Raw genomic sequence first — 26,552 nt, forward strand, 5'->3', positions numbered from 1 at the left:
CCTGTTCCCGACTGACATTTCCCTCCGTGAGCTAAGTGCATTTATGCCTGGAGATTTAAGCCTGCAAGTCCATTTCCTCTTTTAGGACCCATGGGACTTGACGGCGCTTCTCTATACCTGGACTGCATCCAGAGGGATAGGAACTGACTCCTCATCCATGAGCTTTAGAAACAAGCCTGCCACAAGATTTACCAGATATTGCTGTGCACAGATTCTGCCCGGAGACTCTGCCCTCCAGAAATCCATGATGGGAAAAGCAGAGCACAGCATCCAAGCCAAGCTCTTAACATCTGGCAAATCAGCGCAAAATGTTTCCTGCTTTGGCTGTTTATGGGACAGTCGACATGGAAATGAGATCACTCCAATGTCCACCTGCTTTTTTACATATATATTTTTTTAAAAAAATGCCATCTTTTGAAGTTCTTAAATGATAGAAAGCACTAATTTACAAGTCTGAAAGTCCTTGTGACAATGTCTGCAAAAGACTGTGGGAAAGTCCAGTTTGAGAAAGGTGCTTATTTGGCAAACCCACACAAACGTTCTCTCGCACGGGGCATTCCGGTTCTGGATCACCGAGCAGAGAGCAAAAATAACTAAAAATTATGCTCCCGTCTGCATATTCAGCAACATGTCTGGGCAAAAAGTCCAGGAAGCAGAATGGCTTAAATGCTGGGAGGATATGACCAGATGCGTAAGGGGATTAAGGTTTCTAGAACCTGGAAATTACTGTGGGGGCAACGTGTGTAAATCAGCAATTACTACTGCCTGCCTAGAATTGAGAACTTGTGATTTTACAAATACCTAGTTGGAGCCTGATGGGATTCTGGCACATTGAGAAAGAGACTGCTGGGTATGGGATCAAAGGGGTGGGGGGAAATGTGTGTGTCCATAGTGTGTTGGTATTTTTAATAGTGCAATCATAAATAAAATTTTATATTTCCCCTCTCTTTGTATCCTCCCCCCACCCCCGGAACCTGCAAAAGAATAGATGATTTTGGAGCAGTGGCGTTGAAAATTAATATATTGCTACCATTATGTTATCCCAGTAGTGATGTATGGAAGTGAGAGCTGGACCATCAAGAAGGCTGATTGCCAAAGAATTGATGCTTTTGAATTCTGGTGCTGGAGGAGACTCTTGAGAGTCCCATGGGCTGCAAGAAGATCAAACCGATCCATTCTGAAGGAAATCAGCCCTGAGTGCTCACTGGAAGGACAGAATCTGAAGCTGAGGCTCCAAGACTTTGGCCACCTCATGAGAAGAGAAGACTCCCTGGAAAAGACCCTGATGTTGGGAAAGATGGAGGGCACAAGGAGAAGGGGACGACAGAGGACGAGATGGTTGGACAGCGTTCTCAAAGCTACAAACATGAGTCTGACCAAACTGCGGGAGGCAGTGGAAGACAGGAGTGCCTGGCGTGCTCTGGTCCAGGGGGTCACGAAGAGTCGGACATGACTAAACGACTAAACAACAACAACAACTATTATGAAGGGAAAATGTCGCTAGCAAAGTGGGCCAGGTTAAATCACAAACAGACCCCCAGCTAGAAGGTACCAGTATAATAGCCTATTAGTAATCCATTTTTCAAATTCCCTTATAGTATTACAGCTAAAAACCACTCAATTTCTATCCAACATCATTCTAACATTCATTAATTTTACAATATTTCTGTAAATAGTCTTTAAACTTTATTGGAGGTCCGTTCTTAACCTGAAACTGTTCTTAACCTGAAGCACCACTTTAGCTAATGGGGCCTCCCGCTGCTGCCGCGCCGCCACCGCACGATTTCTGTTCTCATCCTGAAGCAAAGTTCTTAAACTGAGGTATTATTTCTGGGTTAGCGGAGTCTGTAACTTGAAGCGTATGTAACCTGAGGTACCACTGTATCTGCAATAGTCATTTCTGCAGGCAAAGCGATAGACCCAATCTATTTGGAATTTAGTAAAGCCCTGCTTGGCAACTGATTTTAAATAGGGTCCCTCATGTGTAGAATGACTAAAAGAGTGAACAGAGTTGGCTCTCCACTGACATTTCCATGTGATCCAAGAAGAGCAACAGAGAAGTAGGCTGAGCTCTTCCCCTATGAATCAAAGTTGGTCCCTCCCATTGTCCTGTGCCTCGGCTTAAACATGAGTGTGAGTAGATAAGAGAGAGGTTTTACCAGACCGTTGGTCACTCTTCCTGACTGGTAAAATCAGTCTCTCCATTTGCCTCAGCGTGAGTGAAGTGAACGGGGACAGGGTGAGAACAGAGAAGAACATGGAAGCACCTGCCAGGATCAGAGCTTGGCTGAGAGCCAGGAAGGGGTGGAGTCTCCACCTCCTTGATAAGCAGCTGTCAGTCTGAAGCAACAGCTCCTCTTCCAAACTCCATCCTTCCTGGCCTGGGGAAATGGGCAGAAAGTGGCAAGAAACAGGAGAAGCTTGGACTTAGATGACCCTCAGGGTCCCCGTCAACTCTACGGTTCTGTGATTCTACGATTCCATGAGTCACCTACCCTTATTTAAATGTGCAAACACCGTTCACAGGTTATGGCACCAGCTCTCTATTTGCCAGTTAAACTTGTTTTGTATTTTCTACGCCTAATCCTACCGGGAGGGGGAAACACAAAACAAAGCCAAGGCTTTGGCTGCACTTCATTTGATATTAGTGGGAACATTCTAGTTTCCCCCCAAGCAGACGAAGAAATGCCAGCTACTGCAGATAAGCGGCTGATAACGTCTTTAAGAAAAGAAAAGCAAAATATCAGAAATGCCACTTGTCATGACAAATTATGCATTTCAGTCCGACCGTGGACGTTGAAAGAACTTCCTCGCAATTTATAACACTATCCCCTAGGTGATATGCAGAATGAAAAATGATGCAACCAAAATCAGGGGGGCGGGAGCGGTTTGAGGGTTCTTTTTTTAAAAGAAAAGAAAGAAGCATGAGTCAAAATAATACAAATTAAAAAATAATTTTCTCAAAATTGGAAATGGTGAAAGAAACCCACGCAATACTACAGGACATCTGAATCCTCTAATCACCGGGTAAGATGAAAACGTTGACAGATGTTTGACCCAGAGGGAGAGCATCCATAAAGCCCTGATGTCAACTTGGTTATGCCGTTTAACCCTTTCCCCTCAATGGTTGTGCTCAGCTCTGTCCATTCTCAGACCAGGGAGCTGCCTCCCACCCACACAACTGCAAATGATCCCCCAATCTGTTCATCTAGAGGAGCCAGTGTGGTGTAGTGGTTAAGAGCGGTAGTCTTGCAATCTGGGGAACCAGGTTCGCGTCTCCGCTCCTCCACATGCAGCTGCTGGGTGACCTTGGGCCAGTCACACTTCTTTGAAGTCTCTCAGCCCCACTCACCTCACAGAGTGTTTGTTGTGGGGGAGGAAGGGAAAGGAGAATGTTAGCCGCTTTGAGACTCCTTAGGGTAGTGATAAAGCGGGATATCAAATCCAAAATCTGCTTCTTCTTCTAGAGAGATTCGAGGCAGGCAGGCCTCACTCTCAAGCTAAGAGTGACAGGGTCTAAAGGAGCAGAGCGATTGCAGCTGTACAGTGTGTGACACACACCAGAAATAAATTCATTCCAACCATCCCTAGATATGGTTTTAAAAAATCCAGAAAACATCCAGAGAGGTCCCCTTCTTAATTTATTGAAAGGGGGGGCAACAAAGAGTCTTGTAATAAAGCTGCCTTATGCAGAGTCAAACCCAGTGCATTTTTCTGGGGGAACCCCTAAACATTTTGTGAATCTAAGTTTGGCCTCATTGAGGGGCAATATTTCAATATGAGTAGGAAAATGAGAGCACCTCTAAACATTTCTTTAAGAAAAAAAGCAGTGGTCAAACCTATCCTGGTCCACCTATCCTAGTACAGTGGTGCCCCGCAAGACGAATGCCTCGCAAGACGGAAAACCTGCTAGACGAAAGAGTTTTCCGTTTTGGATTGGCTTCGCAAAACGAATCTCCTATGGGCTTGCTTTGCAAGACGAAAATGTCTTGCGAGTTCCTGCGGTTTTTTTCCCCTTTCCCCCCCTTTTTCTAAGGTGCTAAGCCGATCCGATAAGCCGATAAGCCGATAAGCCGCTAAAAGCCGCCAATAGCGCTAATCCGCTAATCCGTCAATGGGCTTGCTTCGCAAGACAAAAAAACCCGCTAGACGAAAAGAATCACAGAACGGATTCTTTTCGTCTTGCGAGGCACCACTGTATTATCTACTCTGACTGGCAATAGTTTTCTAGACGTTCATGCAGAGCTCTCTCCCATCCTCTGCTACTTGGTCCTTTGAGGTTGCCTGGGAGGGAACCTTGGCCCATCGGCAATACTCAGCCCTGGAGATCTGGCTCTTCCCACAGCACTTTAAAAGCAAACAGGCTGCTCAGCAACACACACCCGTTAGCCAACACTCTGTCCTTTGCCCTGGTTCTCACAGAGGTTGCAGACCTGGGTCTCAGCTGCGCCACTTCAGAAAGCAGGCAAAGGACCACGCGACTGAATGCTCAGCCACGCAGACCATATCGTTCCACATAAGAAACTGATGTCAGAGAGAAGAGGTCCAGTTGTGGCTTCTTATGGGCAGGGATCTTTTTCATTTTTATTTGATAGAGAAGCAGTTCATTGTGTGACACCCCATCCTTTTCTCTCTACTCTTTTGGAGGCCTTTTCAGGACTCATACTGTATGTAATTATATCCAGAACCCCTTTCAGGTGTTCATTCTAGGGCAGATACGTTGGGGGAGGGGGTGTCTTAGTGATGTTGGTGGTGATGGAGGTTCTGCGGCCATCCAGGACCACAACTGTCCCTTGGGAAAGTTGGACAGAAATCATGCACTATAAAGACCCCAGGGCCTGCCGTTCCTTGAGTCAGATCCAAAGCGTAACCAGTCTAGAGCTGGACTCTGCCTCAGCTGTAGGTGACAATCCTTTGGTCTTTCTCTCTGGCCCAGGCTACACCTTCTTCTCCTGGGCCAGGGGTCTGCAACCTTTAAGACAAAAAGAGCCACTTGGACCCGTTTCTGAAGGGGGGAAAAACTGGGAGCCACAAAACCATTGCAACATTTAAAACAAATATATCTTCGGAGCCGCGATCTGACAGCGGGCAGGAAGGTGACGTCGGGACGGTGCGTGACTAACGCACGCATCGCCCCCATGCGATGTCACAGCCAGAACAGCGCCCGCCAAAGTGGCGAGTGTCGGGACGCACAATGCGCCTCCTCCCCTCGCTAGTATCCGCCCCGGAGCCGCGGCAAAGGTGTAAAAGAGCCACATGCGGCTCCGGAGCCGCGGGTTGCAGACCCCTGTCCTGGGCCATGCTTCTCACTGGTTCTGATCAACACCCACCCCAAGTGCCCTTGCCTGACTAGATTGTATCCTTAAACAGCGGCAACGCCTCCTGATGGCTCGAATGGAGGGACCGTGTGTTTGTCAGAGAGCAGAAACTCCTAACCTTTCCATGGCAGGAATGTAGCCTCCTAACTGTACAAACTGTAAGAATCACATCCATTGCCAAACTCTGATTTCCTATAGCATGCCAACCACTTGCAGGTGCCCCCTCCCAAGGTTTTCCACAGACGGATGTTTCCCCCTGGGATGAAAAATGTTTCCCACTCTGGAGAGTCTACAGTCAATCTCTTCCCCATATCTTGAGCTTCTTTAGCTGAACTAGATATCCTACAAATGCAAAGCATACACTTTGTAGCTGAGCTATAGTCTCAGCAGTCAGATCCTGGCACGGATTTGAATATGTTATTAAAATCCGTGTGACAAATTCTGTACAATCCTTATCTTGCTTTATCTTCATAAAACTACCACTAAGGTACCCACCCCTTTTTTTCTGGCAGAGATCCTGTATCTTTAAAAGGTCACAAAGACAGACATGGAATTGGTGAAGCATTTCCCATCACTGCTCTTTCATAGAAGGAAGGAGGTGCCAGTTAAACTTTCACCTGCCGCAGGGAGAAAAATTCCATCCGATGAAAGTGCTGACCTTAAGTTGAGCTGCTCGGACAGTATCTGGGCTGGTTTGGACACAAAGAAAACCCCTCATTTTGGATTATGAGACTGAGCCTCTGCCAGCCTTGTTCCAGTGCAATTTCCCTCCCTCTCTAACACCCCCACGAGGAGGCTGAGTGCTTTTGTTTTGACTTCAGGTGAACCACAACTTATTGTGTTGTTCAAAACTTGACAAATGGTGGTTAACGATGGTTAATTGAACCTCACCACAGTTTATGAACAGTGGGCTTATGTTTTGGATGACATAATAAACTATGGTTAATTATCAGTGGGAGTTTCTGGTGTCCTCTTGGTCACCCTGGGGCACTAGAGGAGGGAGTGCAGGAGCTCAAGGCTTGCTGTGAGTGGACTTGGCTGGTAACAATCCTGGAAGCTCTTTCCAGAGAAGAGCAAAGGAAGTTATAGGACTGTTATGCTGTCACCTTTCTCGTTGCTTTATTTATCTATGTTTGGCCTGTGTTTCCTTTAGCAACATGTTTATTCCAAGGAGTTGAGAGGGGAAGGAGCAAGACAATGATGAAAGAACAACTCTTTATTTGCCACGGCAACCAGTGTGGAACACTGCTCTGGCAAGGTACTGTGAAACACGTTCACAAATGACATCCAACTGATGACTTCCTTGGTCTGCAAGCAAGCTGTCTCCTTTTTAAAAAATGTTTTAATTGGTGGTCAAAAGGGTATTTCATTGATGGCTGCTGAGATTTCTACCTGGGGCAGTTATTGATTGACTACTGTTGTCATTGACTGTTGACTTTAAACTGATTTTACAGTGCTTGGTCATATTTGCGTTTTGCACTTCTTTTTTTCCGGGATACCTGTTGTGCATGAAAGCTCATACCTTGGCTTGGGTCCCTTCGGGCAGAGCATGCAATGTATAAATATTGGCTGGGATTCAAAGCGCTATTTCAGGCACACCCAAAAGCTTGAACATACCCAGGTTTTTAAACAGCTGACCCTCCCCGCAATGCTATCTCCTTCGGAAATTCCCTCCAGTTTCAAAACTGGTTTCTCATGTGATGGTGGCAGTGGTTTGCTGCTTGAGAAACACAAGCCCAGAGCCCTGTTCTTGGGATTCTAGCCATAATAAATAACGTGGATGGAACCAGAAAGTGTGAGAGTACCACAAACCTGCAGGCCAGGTTGTTTCAGGCAAGGAAAATTTAAGAGCAGCCCCGCACAGCCCTTTGAATTCTGGGAAATAATATACTGGAGCAGAAGGTGATGAATGGGTGAAAGAACACAGACCAAATGCTATGGGGAGAGAGCAATAGCGAATACATACTGGAAAACTAAAAAAAACAGGAGTGGATTAGTTTGTTTGGGTTAGCGGTGATTTGTGAATGTAGAATGAGAGTCTCACTATTCAGAGGCAGGTAATTAAACTGGCTACTATTTAACTTCATTATCAACTGTGAAAATATAAGAATTCCAAACTCACAGCTGGCTTATCAAACCAACAGTGCAGGACCAGTTGAGAGAATTTGAGACTCCATTAGTAATCCATATTATTGTAGGTAGCCTAGACAGTACTTTGAGGAAAGTTATTTCCTCCCTTGGGCAATTAATATTTATCGAGGAAACAAAACTAGAGAGTGAGTTTTGCATATATTCTCATTGCTCACCTTACAGACTCGGCCAACTCGGGAAAGGATGGTTTTGTCAGAGGTGCTGCTATCTTGAGAAACTTCTCGGAAAAAGAAATAGATTTTGTCATCATCTGGATTATATGTGTCCGGGATAGGGAAGAGTCCAATAAACTTTGCTCCTAAAAGACACCCAAAATACCAAACATTGTAACTGCATTGATCTGTGTTTTCTAACTCCTATGAGATGACACAAGACACTGAGGCGGGTGCAGAAGGAAGACTTCCTACCCTGAACCACAATGGGGCCTCCAGATCTTGATGGACCATCAGCCAGCATCAGCTGGCACTGATGGAGCAGTTGGAATCCATCCAACGTCTGGAAGGCCACAGTTTTCTCCATCCCTGGGTGGTGGGATTGTGTGCTCTTCACCTCTTCTTTCTCTGAAGTCAAGTGTGGTGAACCTCTGGCCCTTTGGACATTGCTGAACTAAAAGTCTCATCACCCCTGGCCATTGGCCAAGACTGCTGGAGCTGATGGAATCTGTAGTTCAGCAACAGCAGCAGAACCTAAAGTTTCCCCACACTTGTCCTAGGTGAATTCCTCATTGAACAATCAGAATTCGTCTTACACTTCTGATTCTAATGCAATGTCGGCCATGACACAAAAGAATGGAAGTCAAAGGTAACATTGTCATACTGTTAACCACCAGGATCATTCAGTCATCCTGGCTTGCTACCATAGGAAACCACTCATTCATCTACAAGCATTTTGCCATTTAGGCCAGATTCACTCCTGTTTGCATGAACTGGACCAGCATGCATGCATACTATGTCAATATTATTTGTCATCCAGAGCATGGTGTGGACATGACTTTTGGTGTGCATTTAAACTCACTGCCAATGTGTCTGTGTGAATGGGGCCCTCACACATTCTTGGCTTCTTTTCCATGGCATCAAGCTCCCTCCTTTTAAAAGTGTTTGAGCAAGAGTCTTAAGACCACGCTTAAATACAGTTTTTAAAATGAATCAGTGTTGGCAATGCACATCACTTTTAAAGAAAGGGCTAATGTAAGCTCCACTACATCTCTGTACAAATCAGGGGGAGGAGGCAAAGCCAAGGCAGAGACTGACTCATGCAGAGGCACAACAGGCAGCCACCTGTAACATCAATTCTGCTGCAATCTGCAATAGGAGAAACACATTACTCAGTATCAATCCCAGCAGAAAGTGGTTTGGAGGAGTAAGATTAGAGCAGGGAGCCTGCAATGTTATACACACTTACATGGGAGTAAGTAAGTTTCATGGAACTCAGTAGGACTTGAGTCTAAGTATACAGGCTTGCATAGGTAAAAGGTAAAGGTACCCCTGCCCGTACGGGCCAGTCGTGTCCGACTCTAGGGTTGTGCACCCATCTCACTTAAGAGGCCGGGGGCCAGCGCTGTCCGGAGACACTTCCGGGTCACGTGGCCAGTGTGACGAAGCTGCTCTGGTGAGCCAGCGCAGCACACGGAAACGCCGTTTACCTTCCCGCTATAAAGCGGTACCTATTTATCTACTTGCACTTAGGGGTGCTTTCGAACTGCTAGGTGGGCAGGAGCTGGGACCAAACAACGGGAGCTCACCCCACCGTGGGGATTCGAACCGCCGACCATACGATCGGCAAGTCCTAGGCACTGAGGTTTTACCCACAGCGCCACCCGCGTCCCGTGCATAGACCAATAAGGCAGGTTGCTCTGAGAGTGGAGACTCTGAGCTCTCAGAATTTCTTGGTGTTTTCATTATCCTGAACAGGGACACTTTATAGGTCACAAGCATCACTTACTGTGAAGAAGCTTGCACAGTCTTCCATTTTAGTTCCACCGCAGCCCCATAACAGAGTTTTGGAACACAAAAATTATGTCTTGTACCAGACATGACTCTTAATCTCAGGGTTGTGAGTTTGAGCACACTTCGCTCCCACACAGCCATCTGTCTGATGACTACGACATCTTTTCAAGTCCCAGAAGGATATGAGGCAGAGCTCAGGCAAGGGAGGTAGGCCTGGCTGTTCTCTCTCCCTCCCCCCAACACAGAAATGCAATAATACAATAATATAAATACAGCAGGTGAAGCATCCACCATTGCATTTTTATTGCATTGACTTCCTGGAATTCCAACTTTTCTTTGTCTGTATGCGCTTTTATACAACTGTTTTACTGGGTTTGTGCGGCATTTTTGTTTTACTGATGAAGTTTATTGCTTTTATGTTGTTCAGAGATTTTAAAATAGTAAGCCGCTTATAAACACCTTTAAATAAATAAAATAACAGGGCCTAGGCATCTTTTAAAAGCTTGGGAAAGGACTGGTCCTTCTGAGACCTGCCACTATAAGCAAGAAGTTCTTGCCCTAAGAAATTCCCCTCTGCTGATTCAGATCATTGCTCAGCAAGGTCAGCTCTGGGAGAAGTCTCTGACCTATTGCCTGTTACTTAGGATCCTTTTAATTGGAAATGCTGGTTAACTGAACTTAGGAGTTTTTGTTCTCTACCACTAAGCTGTGGACTTTTCCTTGCAGTGAAGAGAACTATTCAGCTGAGAGAACAAGATATAGTTGAAAAAGGGGGAAATCTGTCTCATTCCTATATAAGCAATTTAATACTAATTGCACAATTACTTAAGTGTGCCCCATTTTTCATGGAAGGCCAAAACAAGAATGGGTGGTTTAATCTTTAGTGTGTGTGTATATTTATGTGTCTGTGTTTTCTTTAATTGTAATACTCTCATCAGCCAATTTCTTGACACCAGAACACCCAGAAAATACAAACTTTACGTCAATTTTAATAGTGGTCTTTTTGTTGGAGTGAAACATGATTACATTGAGAAAGCAATTTTGGGAATCTCTTGAACTTTAGCAGAATAACACAAATTCTAAAAGCATTCGACTTAAGACATTATGTCAGATTTCAGACACACTAACAGACACAGAACAGAAGAGAACAGAACAGGCCAGTGTGCTTAGAGACTGAGACCTGGGTTCAAATTTAGAATCCTTTAAAAAAGAAAAAATAATTCGACTCAGCTGTGAAGTTCAATGGGTAAGATCCTTGGATGAGATCCTATTCCTTTGTCTAACCTACCTCAGCAGGTTGTTACGAGGGATAAAATATGATTCCCACTGCCACCACATGGACCATCCTCAATCATCTCTTTGGAGAAAGGAAGCCTGAGTTATAATATACTAATGAAACACTCACTTTTTCTGTGAAAAGTCTTCATGGCACCATGCAAATGTTTTGGCATTCAAGCCAGGAGTCGAAACCTGGTGCTCTCTGCCTAATGCCAGAATGCAACTCCAATCAGCCCCATCCAGTAGGAACAATGGTCAGGCATAAAGGAGCTCTAACAATGTCCAGTGGGTTCCTGTAAAGGGAATTGGGGTTGCTTGTGCGTAGATGTAGCTGATGCTCTAGGCAACGTTCCCTGGCTAAACCTTTCCCTGGCTGGACAGCCCTTTCTCCGTGGCTGTCTCAGTCACTGGCAGAATCCGTCAGTGGGCGTTTCCTGAACTTCCTCCAACATAAAAACTCCTTGACACCAAGTCTCCGCCTAGACTCCCTGCGCGGAAGTCTCCTGCGCAGAGTGGGCGTGGCCAGCGGAGGTCCTGGACTCTCCCCGCTGGTCTCTGTGGAAGAGTCCTGGAGCCCTCTCTCCGAAGTCCTTCCCTGCTCCCCTTTCTCCCAGGTGTCACGCTGATTTCCTTCCCCAAAGGAAGTGTTCTCTCTCCCTCTGCTGGTCCCTTCTCCCGCATCATTGGGGAGCCTTACCTCCACTCTTGGCTCCGATGGCAGTTCCCTGACAGTTCCCAATCTTTCTCTAAGCTGATGTGTTCCTTTCAAATGCAATTGGAGCCAATTACTATGGTTCCCTTTGCAGTGTGGTTCCCCAAAGGCTGGCTCCTACAAGGATGTCTGCCTCAGCTCAATAGGGCGACCCAGAGAGATGTGGCCCATAAGAATCCCACAACCAGGCAGTCCAACAGGATCGAGAACTCTATCAGAGCCAAGGCCAGGCTTGTCATGCAGCCTTCCTGTGCCGAAACCACAAGCTGCAAAGCAACACTGGGTGAAAGCACCTGCTCCCTAAAGGTCCACGTTCAAAAATACTAAATTGTGATCATGGTATCTCCCCTGCCAGGTAAGTATACTTATTGCAAAGTATTGGAAGATGCAAGATTTGTCCACTTTGGAAGAATGGCAGATGAAGCTGATTGACTGTATGGGACTGGCAGAAATGACTGGCAGAATCCGTGACCAGGGTGAAGAGTCGGCAGAAGAAGACTGGAAAAAATTTAAGGACTATTTACAAAAATACTGTAAAATTAAGGAATGTTGAATGATGCTGGATTGAAATTAAGTGGTTTCTAGCTGTAATGGTATAAAGGAATATGATAAAATGGTTTTCTTTCTATAAGTAAGAATTTAAAGTTATAATAATTTAAGATGTTGGAGAGAAAATAAGGTGTTTTTCTTTTTTAAGCTGTAATGCTTTGAGATAAGGATTTGTTGCATAAATAATTTGAACTGGGTATACAAGAAGGGGAGGTATGAGGAGGTCAGGGAAATATGTTATGAGAAAATAAGTGGTGAAATTTATGTGTTTTTAATGTTTCTTTTTTATGTTTGCTTTTTTCTTTTTGTTTGTAAAAAATTGGAAACTAATAAATATTTTATAAAAAAACAAAAAAAACACAAAAATACTAAATTGTGAAGCCATGAAACATGTCCGCATTCCCAACGGCCAATGAGAAATACGTATTACACGATGTAACAGTTCCCCGTGCTAGTGCTTCCCCTCCGAAGGGACTTCTGAAGTGACATCTCCCCTCTCCATGGTCTTGGTGTGACCCAAGAGGCAGTCAAGGGGAGCAGCTTTGCAATAGCATCTGTGCCACAACTATATCTTCTTTAGATTGTGCGCCTGCCGCAGTAAAGGTAAAAAGGTAAAGGACCCCTGGACGGTTAAGTCCAGTCAAAGGTGACTATGGGGTTACGGCACTCAACTCGCTGGCATTTGTCCACAGACAGCTTTCCGGGTCATGTGGCCAGCATGACTAAACCGTTTCTGGTGCAACGGGACATTGTGACAAAAACCAGAGTGCACAGAAACACCATTTACCTTCCCGCCTCAGTGGTATCTATTTATCTACTTGCACTGGCATGCTTTCGAAGTGCTAGATTGGCAAGAGCTAGGACAGAGCGATGGGAGCTCATTCCGTTACAGGGATTCGAACCGCTGACCTTTTGATCAGCAAGCCCAAGAGGCTCACTCCGGCACCACCGTGAAAGAGAGGGAGGCTGGGGAGGGAACATTGTTTCAGCTGCTCCATCTAGTTGTTGCTATGATGCATCCCCGTGTCCTCAAAGGTTGTCCTTAACCTCTTCCCTGATTCTTTCTTCATTCCAGGGCAGACATACAGATAGTTTCGCCTTCAGTTCTCTTTTCTGCTACCTTTCTCCAAAAGCTCCAAAGCTGCTTCCAATTCCCATTTCTCTTCACTTGCTTGCATGGAGCCATTTCTCAGGCAAGTGTCACTGTGACCTTTCAGGGAGGCTATTCCTACCATTCCCTTCTGACTACTTAGGCCAGCAGCACAGCCACCATGGGTCTGCTATGGCGGGGGGCTTCCGCACTCAGAGCCACTTCCATTGATTTCTATCAGATTTGCGCAAGAAAAGAGCTCAGTGACAAAAAGATGGGACACCTCCAGGGGCGGCTTCATATCTTGCCATTAAGGATAGGGCATAGGATACAGAATCAGTGCACAGAAATACAATGAAGGTTGCCAGGGAGTGAGAATTCAAAAAGCAGAGCATTGTCTTGCTGAAGGCTGCAGGGCATACAATGGCCCTTCTGTGCATTGCTGGGAAGTCACCATGTTCTTTTGGTCAGGAGATCTTTGCTTTGCAAGTCATCCATCACAACCGCACAGTAACCCTGAATTATGGGAAGCCAGGTCCTCCATGGAAGAGACAATTAATGGCCAAAAGAAACACATTTAAATATCCGGTTGACGGACTGTGTATAAAATGTGTCTTTAAATCTGTGTCTGTGGTTTGGGGTATTGCTCGAGAGTGTGTGTATATGTGTGTGTGTGTGTGCATGTGGTGATTTTTAAAAGCGTTCACTAGTGTTTAAAAATTATCTTATTAGGAAAGGAAAAGCAGTACTTCCATTTAGGAAGCTCTTTTAACGTTCCCCTTAGTGGTATTTAAACTGCTTTTTGCAGGCATGAAATGTACCTTTATGGTCCAAAAGAGAGATGTTCCTATCTAAGGAGATTGGATTTCAACCTCAGTGTTTCAGAGAGATACAGATAACTGGTTTTGATCTAAAATTAACTGTTTAAAAGACATACATGAAGGCTGCATTCCTAAATTGGGTGGGTGGTGCCAGTAAAAAGTGAAGCCAGATCAACCACTTTACCCAAAGCCCTGCTGGGCTCCTGCAGGAAGGGCAGAGAAGGGAGAAGGGAGCAACATTCTTGCTCTCCTCCATTACATACATTAATGACAAAAATGCTACTGCAGCTACTACTTCACAGATCTTGCGAAGAACCTCATTGTCATTTTTGCAGAAGCCTTATACAAGCAAGGCAAATAAATATCACTCTTGCTGAAGACTTCAGGATTAACATTTTTTTTTAAAAAAAAAAATGCAAATTGAAATTGTGGATCGAGGGCCCCGACCCCGCTAAGTGAAATAAATACACATGGACACGTGGTATAAGGTTAATAGACAAGAAAAGGCCACAACTTTATTGATTACAGCAGTGACAAGGTATTGGCTTAGGCATTGGATGACTATAGGTGGTGGGTTTATTCAACAGTAGGTGGAGCCTGTTGATGCTCATCCAACTATAGGCTCACCCCCTGATGTCACCGAGGGTCGTGCCATGGCCTCCCGCCAAGCAGGCATCGGACGGAATACACGACCGCCAGATTCCTTTAACGGAATAACCCACGGTAGATAGCATAGGCGATGGCCACACCTAGCCCTTGACACAGCACAACACATGAATCCAATGCCTAACCTACCCACCAATACCACAAAAGTTGTGACGATTGCTACGAGGTAGGCGAAAAAACCAAAAAGCCTAATGCCAAATGGAAAAATTCCTACCAGGCCCCCCAGACAACCGGGGCAACCAACCTAAGGTCCATAGCAAGGCCAAAAACCTAGACCCTGAGCTAAATGGGAGTGGAGGGTGGGTGACTCGCTGCAGGACGACGAGGACTGAGGGGGAGGAGAAGGTAAGGAGGGGCAGGGGCTAAGGCCCCTGCCAGGGCAGAGTCTGGGCTCCTGTCCACAACCACTCCCCTCTCTTGCAGGGAGGAGAGTCTTTTCAAGACCCCACCCCAAACAACAACACAAGCTTCCATTTCACCCATTGTGAGGCATGATAATTGAGGCCGGTGGTGTTTGCTCTTGCACAGTTTCTGTTTTCGTTTGCTTGTTTTCATCTCAATTAGATGTGCGGGTATAAAACATCTGCATGCATACCCAGAATGGAAAATTGAGGAGGAATGGTTGGGTGTAAGAACAGAGAAGTACAGCCACACTGCTGGTGTGGAGCTCGCATCTGGAAGCCTGTGTGATTGTACCTGCAGCCAGGTTTATTTGGAAAACTCCAGATTAGGACACACATGTCTAACTTTGATGCACATTCTGTTTTCCTCGGGTGCCTGCCTGCCTAGGCAAAACACAGGAACACAGGAAATGGCCTTATTTGGGGGCAGATCATCGCTCCATATTGCTCAGCAATTGTGTAACCAGTGACTAACAACAGTTCTCCAGGGTTGCAGGAAGGGAATATTCCCAGCCCTAACTGGAGATGCCAGGGCTACTCTGCCAATGAGCATTAAATCTGCCTTAGATCAAGGATCCCTAATGAAGTGTGGGCTCTGCATTCCAAGCTGCTCTCCTAGGCCAGGATTTTATGGCTTCTTGATATTTCTGCAGAGCTAGAGCTGTGGGTTAAACCACAGAGCCTAGGACTTGCCGATCAGAAGGTCGGCGGTTCGAATCCCCGCAATGACGGGGTGAGCTCCCGTTGCTCGGTCCCTGCTCCTGCCAACCTAGCAGTTTAAAAGCACATCAAAGTGCAAGTAGATAAATAGGTACCACTTCGGCGGGAAGGTAAACGGCGTTTCCGTGTGCTGCTCTGGTTTGCTGGAAGCAGCTTAGTCATGCTGGCCACATGACCCAGAAGCTGTACGCTGGCTCCCTCGGCCAATAAAGCGAGATGAGTGTCACAACCCCAGAGTCATCTGCGACTGGACCTAATGGTAAGGGGTCCCTTTACCTTTACCTTTAGAGATGTAAATTTCAATGGTAATTTGTTGGCTGCAGTGGCACGAACAGTTACACATATACACATATCTATTCCATACATGGAACTGCCCTGTACAGAAGTTCCAGGTGTTCATCAGAGCACCTGCAGAGGGTTGGGTTGAGGCCTTGAACCCAACAGAAGGAAATACGTCAGGATGTCTGCGTCTGCAGTTGTACTATAGATGACAAATAGGCTGTGCAGTAAAACAGGTTTCTGGGCTCAAAAACAGAGACTGTGCGTTCCCTAGTGACACATGCTTAGTTCTCTTACCACTGAGCCAGTAATGTTCTGAAATATCAGTCCGGATGTAATGGTGGTCTTGTGACGAACCCAGAGAACGTGTTAAAGCAGTGTCTTTGCCAAGGAAATCAGAGGCCGTTCCAGAATACAGATATTCATCTACAAATGGAAAACAAACAGAAACACATTATTTAGGATTAAGGTATGCAGACAGTGGTTGCTCTTATTTTGTAGACAATCTCAAAAGAGGCATGTAGGCCTGTGATCTCAGAACCGTTGCAAATGTTGTTGTTTTTTCTCCTCCCTGGAGCCAAAAACTCTACTTTCATTTTTAAGAAACCAACCTGCCTAGATTGCTCAGTTACTCCAGCATTCCAGTGGGCAGCCAAATGTTCACAGTTGGGAGAGTGGAGGGGATGGCCTCCCATTGTAGGTCCCTTGAATCTGAAATTCAGAGGAGCAAGTGGGAGCTGCAACAAAATGTAGCCGTGTGCCATTCCGTCAGCCGTGCCCCTTCTCCATTCCAGTCTGCTTTGTGCCCCCACAGCCCCCCAAAACCCAGCCACATTCTGCACTCTGTGGCAGCTAGGCACACTCGGATCACACTATTGGGATGTTTTGGGAGTTTCTCCCACTTAATAGACTTTAAAAAAAAAAAGATTTACATGCTTCTGCGAATCTCAGGGCTCCACTTAACCTGTGGGTGCTTTGTTCACATGTGTGGTGCTGTTTTGTTCCAGCCTTTCTCAACCTGTGGGTCCCCAGATGTTGTTGAGCTACAACTGACATCACCCATAGCTAGCAAGGCCAGAGCTCAGGGAAGATGGGAGTTGTAGTCCAACAACATCTGGGGGAAATCAAGGGCACATCAGACATTGAGGGAACGATGCCATTTCTGTATCCAGAGGTTCTGTTCAGACAGCATTCCGAATCTATCTACAAATTCATTTGCATCAGCTGATACTGAAAACCAGGAGCAGCACTTTAAAGCTGAAGACTTGTAAGCTGTTTAATTATTGCATCAAGTGACAGGAAGACAGACAGCCCTCCATCTAAGAGCTGTGAGCTTGTTACACTATCCAAAACATGATTTGCATGCAATAATCCTACCAAGCAAATCCCCTGTCTCTGCTTATTTTTCTATATCCATTTGACCCCATTGTTTTCAAATTATTCCAACACCGTTTGTCATCTGTGGACACCTGAGCTTACCAACTTCCGTACGCACTGTCTATAATGGCTGAACGAACAACTTCAAAACACTTTAAAAAGGAAATCTAGTGTGAAAATGTCCAAATCCTTGATTTAGGGCCAAACCAGATGTGATTGTAAACATGTGGCTGACATACAAAGCACTAGCTGTGCATTTTATCTCCCTGCCCCCATGCAACATTTAGCAAAACTTATCCGGTCCTGTACTCTTCTCTGCAACTGGCAGCCGATGATATGGAGAGGAGAGGAAGAATGCAGAATGTCAGAGCCCAAGGCAAACTCTTCCAGATAGTATAGAAAGGAAGAGGGGGGAGGCTGTTTTCAGCATCAGTCATGGTTTTAGTATTACATCTAATGGTGTCTATAGAAATTTGATAAAACAAAGTATGCTTTATGTGTATACAGTCTGCTTATTATTATTATTATTATAAACAAACAAACAGAAGAGTGTGTTTTTTTTTAATTTCCCCATTTTCAGATGACACAAGTCCTTTGTGCAGTGATCACAACACATTCTGAAAGGTAGGAGTCGTAATGAAGAATGAATGGTGTAATTAATGTCTGCTAACTGACAGACATGCTCAGTGACTGATAAAAGGGTTAAAAGAAACAGCCCATCTTGCTTTAACCTCTGGTGACAAGGACCTTTCAGCACTTGGCTTGTTCTTTGATCTCCTGCATGCCTGTTAGCTCCTATGAAGAGCATGGAGATCGTGGATTGTTAGAAGACAGAGAACACGGAACAGTGAAATAACAGTGGCATACGTAAGAAGCGATGTGCTTGTGTGCATCAGTTAAGTTGTTTGGGTGCACTTTGTGAAGCGGGTTTCCAAAAAACAGCTAATGTTCATTTAAGTCATTTCCAGATTTATTTCCATTTTGCATCATTACAGTGTCCTTCCCTTTCAAACGTTGGCTCACACATCAGCTTTTCTCCGTGTGATTCTTCCAAAGGATTCCCAGGTGCCATTGCTGCCAAACTTCCCCTAAAGGGCATCTGAAGTGAATGCAGGAGTTTGGTCTCAGATAAAACTGCTGAGGGCACTCCACGGAAAGCCCAAAGAGATTCATTAAGAGAGAAAAGTATCTCTCTCTCTCTCTCTCTCTCTCTCTCTCTCTCTCTCTCTGTGTGTGTGTGTGTGTGTGTGTGTGTAGGGAGCAGGAAGCAGGAAGAAGACCCTCTCTAGCTACAGATTTCACAGAGAAACATATACAATCAACAACAGTTGGAAGCCATTTCTACAATCCTGCTGTCACATCCACCATGTTCATCAGAAAAAATCTGAAGGTACCATTAATAGCTGTATAGAAGATGGACTTTGAGGAGATGCAGTTTGTCATAGAATCATAGACTTGTAGAGCTGGGACTCCAATCCCGTGCAATGCTGGAATCTCAGCTAAAGCAGACATGACAGATGGCCATCCAACCTCTGCTTATAAACCTTCAAGGAAGGAGAGTCCACAACCTCCCAAGGAAGTCTGTTCCACTGTCAAACAGCTCTTACTGTCAGAAAGTTCTTCCTGATGTTTTCTGGAATCTCCTTTCTTGAAACTTGAAGGCATTGGTCTGAGTCCTACCCTCCATAGCAACAAGCTTGCTCCCTCTTCCACGTGACAGCCCTTGAGATATGTGAAGATGCCTATCATATCTCCTCTCAGTCTCCTTCAGGGCTGTCTTTAGCAGATGCGGCGCTGGGGTGCAAATATCCACCCAGCACCCCCAAATTACCACGGTTAGTGGGGGTGGGGTGGGCAAGCTGTGCACTGCTAGCCATATAGTTGGCAGAGCGCAGCTTCCGTCCTAAGCCTCTGCAGGGATCGCTCTCCTCCCGTGGAGGCTTGGGAAGTAAGCTGCATGCCCGCTAGCCATATGGTTGGTGGGGCACAGCTGGTGGGCTTGCAGGGAAAGGGGAGGCCGCCGGCAAAGCTGCGCAGCTCCCCCACTCGCTGAGGCACCCCTGAAGGGCTGACACCCTGGCGCAATGCACCACTAAGTCCTATGGGAAAGACGCCTCTGGTCTCCTCTCTTCCAGGCTACACACTCCCAATCATTCCTCATAAGGCTTGGTTTCCAGACCCTTGGTCATGTTGGTTGCCCTCCTTTGCACACGTTCCAGCTTGTCAACATCCTTGTGGTGCCCAGAACAGGTGTGGTCTGACCAAGGCAGAATATTACTTCCCTTGATTGGGACACTACATTTCTGTTGATACAGCCACTGTTCCTTGGGATTCCATCTTCTTCCATGAAGTCTCTAAGAAGGGGACACATTGCTGACTGTCTCCCTGTGTTCTCCATCCTTCAAATCTTCAGAAAGGGTAGGGATCCTTGCCCATGACAATCCACCCCCTTCCCCTTTGCATCTGGCCCCTGCAAGCTGTGCCCATGCGTGTGCCTCAGAAGAGCGGGCATGATGAATGAAGACAGCAAACACAGGAACCAGCCCATTCACCCTGGGCCCTGCCTCCAAACAATGTATTTGCCAAGGAGCCCATCTTGTTCTTGCCACTCCTGCGGTAAGCTTTCCCACATAGAAAGAGCTGGAGATTAAAGGCTGCCTTTGCTCTTTGGCACTGCCACATTGGAGTCTGCTTTAAGTTGCTCCAAGTCTAAGTGGTGGCAGAAAGCTGCTGTACCAATTCCATCTAATGTACGAGAGTCTGCCTTTCCAAATGTTTGTGGTGATGTGGAGAAAGCAGAGCAAACCACACCATGAGCCACTGCACAATAATAAAACAGTTGCCATGCAGGGAGCTTTTGATTTCAGCTGGCCTGGCCTAGGATATGATGATTCTGTACCCAAATCCTGGCACAAAATGAGCACTGTTTTCCACCCTTTGCTGGTGGTACAGAAGCAGTGGATTTTCAATGACTCCTGAGCGGAAGCTTGAACTGAAAGCTGTCAGTTTCCCTGGCCCACCCCAAAGTGCTCAGACCACCTGCCAATCAAGGGAGAGGGAGCAGATGTTACACCACAATTCACATCTGACCTGAAGGGGGCTAAAGCCTTACCATGGATGTGGGCAGAAGGTGGACAGAAGATCATACAGGATTTCTGGATCTCAATTATCCAGTAACAAAAAGACCACAGTACCAGGAATTCCAATGAGGAAGAATGCTGTTGCCCTCAAGTTCTGCCTGCGGTCTTTCCATAGGCATCTGGTAGGGTCCTATGCGAACCGGATGCTAGGGATGATGCACCGTTGACCTGATTCAACAGGGCTCTTATGTTCTCATGCCTATTTTTAATTGACTGATCAATGGACAAGTTGCATATCTCTGAGCCTTGATGTTCCCCTGCTCTAAAATGAAACTTTATGTTTAAGAGTGCTGGCGCAACTTGTTCATTAAGACTGTTTATCATCATCATCATCATCATCATCATCTCTAGGCTGCCTTTGGGAAAATGGTTCCTCTCTCAACAGCAGTGATTCTCACCTGTAAAATATCTGCATTAATGGTTGCCTTTGACCAGGTTGTTGTGCATTCCTCCTGCCTATTTTTCACATTTTGTTTGAATCCCTTCCCTGCTGTAACTCAGATGTAGATTTGTACTAATATAGGAAGGCGATCCCAGGGTATGGCTCATGGGGTGCCTGACATAGTTGGTTCAGTTCTCTAAACTGCCAGTTTCCATCTGGCTCCACCTCCCTTCTCTTAAATCTTGCCTTGGTTGGTAAGGTAAAGGTACCCCTGCCCGGGCCAGTCGTGTCCGACTCCCTTGGTTGGTAGGTGTCCTTAAAAACCCACCTCCCTGGAGTCTCTGGCTGCAGGGTTTGCAATTTGAGCCCTGGGCACTTGGACACATCCTAAAAGTGGACTCTGTTTGTAGAACAGATTCATTGTTAGATAGATTGTGCTTCCACCAACTCAGCTATTGATGCACCCTCTCCTTGTGACATTTCAAAGGTGCAGCAATGTTTCTTAGAACATTGCTTAATTCTATAATAAATCATTGCCTTTGTATCAAAGAAAAGGGAGACTAGGGGAATTTTCCAAGCTGTCTTTAAAGAATGCTTTAGGGTCATTTAAAAGAGGTAAAACATTCCAAGACAGGCAAGTCCTATTGTTGCTGTTTTTTAATAATGGAAGTCTGGGACCTCAGCAGGGTCAGGCAATAGGAATCATCAATCTCGTTATCCGAGAATAAAGGGTGAACATTAGTCATATTCTTTTTATAAATACACTGTGACCAATCCTTCAAAGAAACATCTCTTTTGGCACAAGTAAGAATGCTAGGGTGGATCTCTCTTATCTTCTGTAAGGCATACAATTTGATGGACAAGTAATGAAAATGTGGAGGTGCTCAGAAACAATAACTGTGACAAAGATAGCCAAAGTACATGCAGAAACAGAGGAATTAGTCTTACAGTGCATGACAGCGAGTATCTGACTCTACTCAAAGCTACGTTTCAAAGGCCCGAAGAAGACTGGGCGGTATTGTACATTCATGTCATGTCTTACAGTGCAAGTTTAATCACATCTACTCAGAAGTAGGTCCTATTCATTTCAGTGACTTCATTACTTCCAGGTAAGTGGGGCTAGGTTAGCAGCCATTTTTGTCAACAGGGTTGTGTTGAAATTTCTCAGAAAAAAATGATTTTCTGACTAAATCCTTCATTCCACAATATGAGCTAACAAGGCTTTCTTTCTACACTGAGGGAGCCAAAATACCTCAGAGGAAGAAAATATCAGCCCCCCCCAATCTTATTGACAAATTTCCACCCACCCTAATTGTGCCACCTACAAATAGAGTAGAGAATTTGGGGGAGTTGTTTTCACTCAGCCCTAGTAAGAAACAGGTCTTTCTGCAAGTGAATGTGTGTCCCTTAGGGCTTGTCCACACTTTACTTTTGCTCGCTTCCAGGCACAGGTCCATGCTTTGAAGCTCCGAGTAATTTTTATTTTCTTTCTTTCTTTTTTGCCCTGGAGCTTTCCCCATGAAAACCCTCTCTTTAAAGCTGGAGTGCGACAAATGGCAGTTCTGGTTTTCTTTGGATTGCTGGTTGCTCCAGTTCAGCTTTGAAGAGCGGGTTTTCATGGAGACTGCTCTGGAGGCGGAAAAGAGCACTCAGAAATGGAGCTTTACAGCATGGCCTGTGCCTGGAAAGCGATGAGGAAAGCTCAGTGTGGAGAAGCCCAGAGAGAAATGCATACACAAATATGACATAAATGAAGGAGCTTGGAAAAACTGGCTATGTTGATTATGACAGGCATGTACTTAAAATACATTCAGATACACAGGACAGGGGGTGGCGTTGTGGTCTAAACCACTGAGCCTCTTGGGCTTGCCGATCGGAAGGTCAGCGGTACAAATCCCCAAGACGGGGTGAGCTCATATTGCTCTGTCCCAGCTTCTGCCAACCTAGCAGTTCGAAACCACACCAGTGCAAGTAGATAAATAGGTACTGCTCTGGAGGGAAGGTAAACAGCATTTCCATGCACTCTGGCTTCTGTAACAGTGTCCTGTTGCACCAGAAACGTTTTAGTCATACTGGCCACATGACCCAGAAAAACTGTCTGAAGACAAAAACCAGCTCCCTGAGCCTGAAGCAAGATAAGCACCACACCCCATTGACTGGACTTAACCGTCCAGGGGTCCTTTACCTGTTACCTTTTACCTTTACCTTTTTTTTTTTTTACTTCAAATAAATTGGATAAGTATTCCATATGAAGCTGCATAGTATTGCTCTAGCTCAGAGATGACTGGAAGCAGCTCATAATAACCATAGAAGAGTGTGGGACATCCAGGCTAATATAACCAACATGCTTAACTCTAATTAATGTGTAAGGGGTTAAGACCATAGAGTAAGCTGTCCTGCCAGGCTAGGTCACCCTCCTTACCTTGGGAGGAAGGGCTACCAAGCTCTTGGTTCTCCTAGTCCACCATGTGAACCCTACCAGCAAGGAGGTCTAAACTGGAGTGCACGGCTTAAATAAGCCATTTTTATATTTCAATACAAATAATTTAAAAACTTTTGCTACTTTGGAACGTACATTTTACTGCCTGTCCTTTCTGAATGCTGTGTGAAAAAGCACATGTATCTGAGCTTTGAAGAGTTTGTAAGAGGTTTTAACTTACCAAACATGTGGCCATTTTCTATGCTAAGGGAAGCAGGAAGCAACTTATATTTCAAAGCTCTAACAGTCTATATTCCTGCATTGTATTTTGCTGCATATTTTGTGATTTCAAATCTCTGCTAGGCTCTCTCACCAAAGAGCAGTTGCTCCAAACCTGGATCTTAATCATCCAAGGAATTATCCTTTTAATCTTACCTAGTATTTTTCACCAAAATACTAAAAAGCAATAAAGAACTTGCTGGATCGTGCCAGTGGCTTATCTAGTCCATGACTCCCATCCCTCCTACAGTATCTGGCAACTGGTATTCAGAGGTATATTTCTTCATGTAGGTATTTTGGCATTTATTTATAGACAGCTTTCAAGTGTTTGCCTTATACAGTGGTGCCTCGCAACACGAAAAGAATCCGTTCTGTGATTCTCTTCGTCTAGCGGTTTTTTCGTCTTGCAAAGCAAGCCCTTTGAAGGATTAGCGGATTAGCGCTATTAGCGGCGTTTAGCGGCTTTTAGTGGCTTATCTGCTGATCAGGTCAGCTGATGAGCGGCTTAGCGGCTTAGAAAAAAGGGGGGAGAGGAAAAAAACCCAGCAGGAACTCGCAAGACATTGTCGTCTTGTGAAGCAAGCCCATAGGAAATTTGTTTTGCGAAGCACCTCCAAAACGGAAAACTCTTTCGTCTAGCGAGTTTTCCGTCTTGCGAGGCATTCGTCTTGCGGGGCACCACTGTATGCAGCTTTCAAGTGCATGCATCGTAATCCTTACGACAACCTTGCAAAGGAAGGTTGCCATTATTAGCCCAATGCTGGAGACTGGAGAGGGGGAAAGTGGACTGGGCCTTAGTGTGCCATATAACAGGTTCATTCCAGGAAAGGGATCTGCATCAGGGACTTCCTGGTTCATAAGAGCCACTCAGCCAATATGCAACACCAGCTTTTAAGCTGAATGTTCTTATAATATAATGAGCAGGAAATTATTGCTTCTGCTAAACTCTTACCTGCCATGACAGATGCAAACGGCTGCTGAGGATCAAAAGGACATTTCAGTCTGCCAGACTCCAAGTTGTGAGCATCAAATCTGAATGCCACATCCTGCGTATAAAGGATATGTTCATTAGTCCAGGAGCGGTCTGATTTCTAACGTAAAAGCCCATATAGGAAAAGGCAGCAAACTGAATTATACGGCTCAGATTTTCTTTGCCGCTTTCTATAGCTGCCTAATATTGCCCTTTCATGTGCTGATTTATGTTCTTGTCTCTGAAAAGCAAAGCATTAAACTGGTGATGCCGTATATCTTACAAGTCAGCCTAGTTTGGGCAAGGGGAGAGCTGTGTCAAGCTGCGTAGCACTGGGATGCTCAGCAATAGCTCTGCTCATTCACAGTACAAGGTTTACACCCTGCTCAATGGAGGCACAGCCCGGTCACAACATATATGTGTACTGACATGTTTATCTTCCTAAAGGCAGAAGGCAGGCATAGCGTAACAGGACAACTCACAAAAAAGTTTCCCCACAACTTTGCAGCTGAACTGACAGGCTGGTCTTGTCCACCCCCTTCAACTCAACTGCCTGACTACTACTCTTGCCTCTGCAGTGAGGGAAAGTGAAGGAGGCATCCCACCAGTCACAGAAGTGAAAGGACCGCCCATTCCTCCATTTGCATCCTCTCACTTTGTGCTGGGATCCAAGGAAGGGAAGGATGGAAGGGCCCATGCAAAAAACCCAGGACATTCTCTACAGCTGTCTCTGGCTGGAGAAGGTGGTAGCTGCTGCAGGAGAAGGAAAGGCAGAGTCTCTGGAGAATGGAGGTGTTGGTGCTTAGGGAGAAGACGTGACACCTGAACTCAGAGTTCATATCTGCTGGTTCAGTTGTGAATTGAGGCTGCTCCTTTTCTTCACGACTCTCTTCACCTGAACGGTGCCAAGAGGCTGCTTTGAAAGACTAACATGCTATAATGAAAGACTAACAGGATAATGAACTCTTCAAACCTTTTACATGCAAGAAAGCCTGATTAAAAATGTGTGGGATGACTGGTGAATGATAACATAACCTTGCAAGGCCAAAACCTGAAGGGTTTTGGGTGTCCTGGAGGGCAAGGTAGTTGGTGGCAATAGCAACATGAAACTGCCATGTTCCAAAGAAGTATACCCGTTAAGATCAGCTGCAGGGAAGGAACAGCCAGGGATAGCTGCACTCTTCCTACCCACTTTGTAAGCTCCCCGGGGGCCTCTGGCTAAAACTCTAGTCTGATTCAGCAGGGTAGGTCTCACATCTGTAAATTTTACGATAACCAAAGGCACGGCCATCTTGCTTCCATGAAATTAGACTTGGCATCGACTGCAATGGCAGAAGGCCTAGATTTTTTTTAATCTCCTTGTGCTGAACTCTCTGACCCTTCTGGAGAAAGCCTTGCATAGTTTAAAACCAGTTTGTAAGCCACCTGATCACCAGCCAGACAATTATCTTTCTACAGAATGGCCCAGGACGGCAGGTAGCTGGCAGGTCTCAAAGGCTGACCAGCAGGCATGAAAAGCTCATTAGAGGAAGGAAGAACATCTTGAGATTTTTGCTTCCACAACAGGAGATTAGAGTCTCGATTCACAACAAATGGCAAGTGTGTTGTTTGATAATTACAAAGATTAGTATAATGGTCATCTGGCCCTTTGAAGCTACAGAATTAGATAGAAAGAACTTGGCACCACAGCACAGCTTGGCTTTTGTATAGAGGAAGCCTACACTCAGCTTTGAGGCTCTTGCAAGATAAATTCCTTCTCTCCCACTTTCCCCCCTTTTGTTTTTGTCTCGATGGGGTGCTGACTATGTGTCTCAGAGTCATTCCCACCATCAGAGGCAACCTTCATTTATCTATCTATTTATTTATTTACACATTAAAAGCTTTCAGAATCTGCCCTTCAGCTAAAGGTCCCGAGGCGGAGGACCGTAAACATTCAAAATTAAGCATTAGCAACATGATGCAAAAGCAGAAACAAAATACAACACCATTTCATTAAATGTGCAATCAATCTCTAAACAAAAACCACACAGTGGCGGAGAACTCTCAGTCCCCAT

At 45.4% G+C, this 26,552-nt stretch overlaps 1 protein-coding gene across 1 annotated transcript in view; it reads right to left on the reverse strand.

The window, feature by feature from the left end:
* SEMA3D (semaphorin 3D) overlaps positions 1-26,552 on the reverse strand; it is a 189,873-nt gene that overhangs the window by 70,793 nt on the left and 92,528 nt on the right. Inside the window, exons 6-8 of the mRNA XM_083503352.1 lie at positions 24,481-24,574; positions 16,229-16,357; positions 7,625-7,767 (exon numbers count right to left, since the gene is read on the reverse strand). Of these exons, the coding sequence (XP_083359478.1) occupies positions 7,625-7,767; positions 16,229-16,357; positions 24,481-24,574 (366 nt within the window). The remainder of the gene's footprint in view (positions 1-7,624; positions 7,768-16,228; positions 16,358-24,480; positions 24,575-26,552) is intronic.

This window comes from Podarcis liolepis (assembly GCF_965112155.1).
Source record: "Podarcis liolepis genome assembly, chromosome: 5".
Taxonomy (NCBI): domain Eukaryota; kingdom Metazoa; phylum Chordata; class Lepidosauria; order Squamata; family Lacertidae; genus Podarcis; species Podarcis liolepis.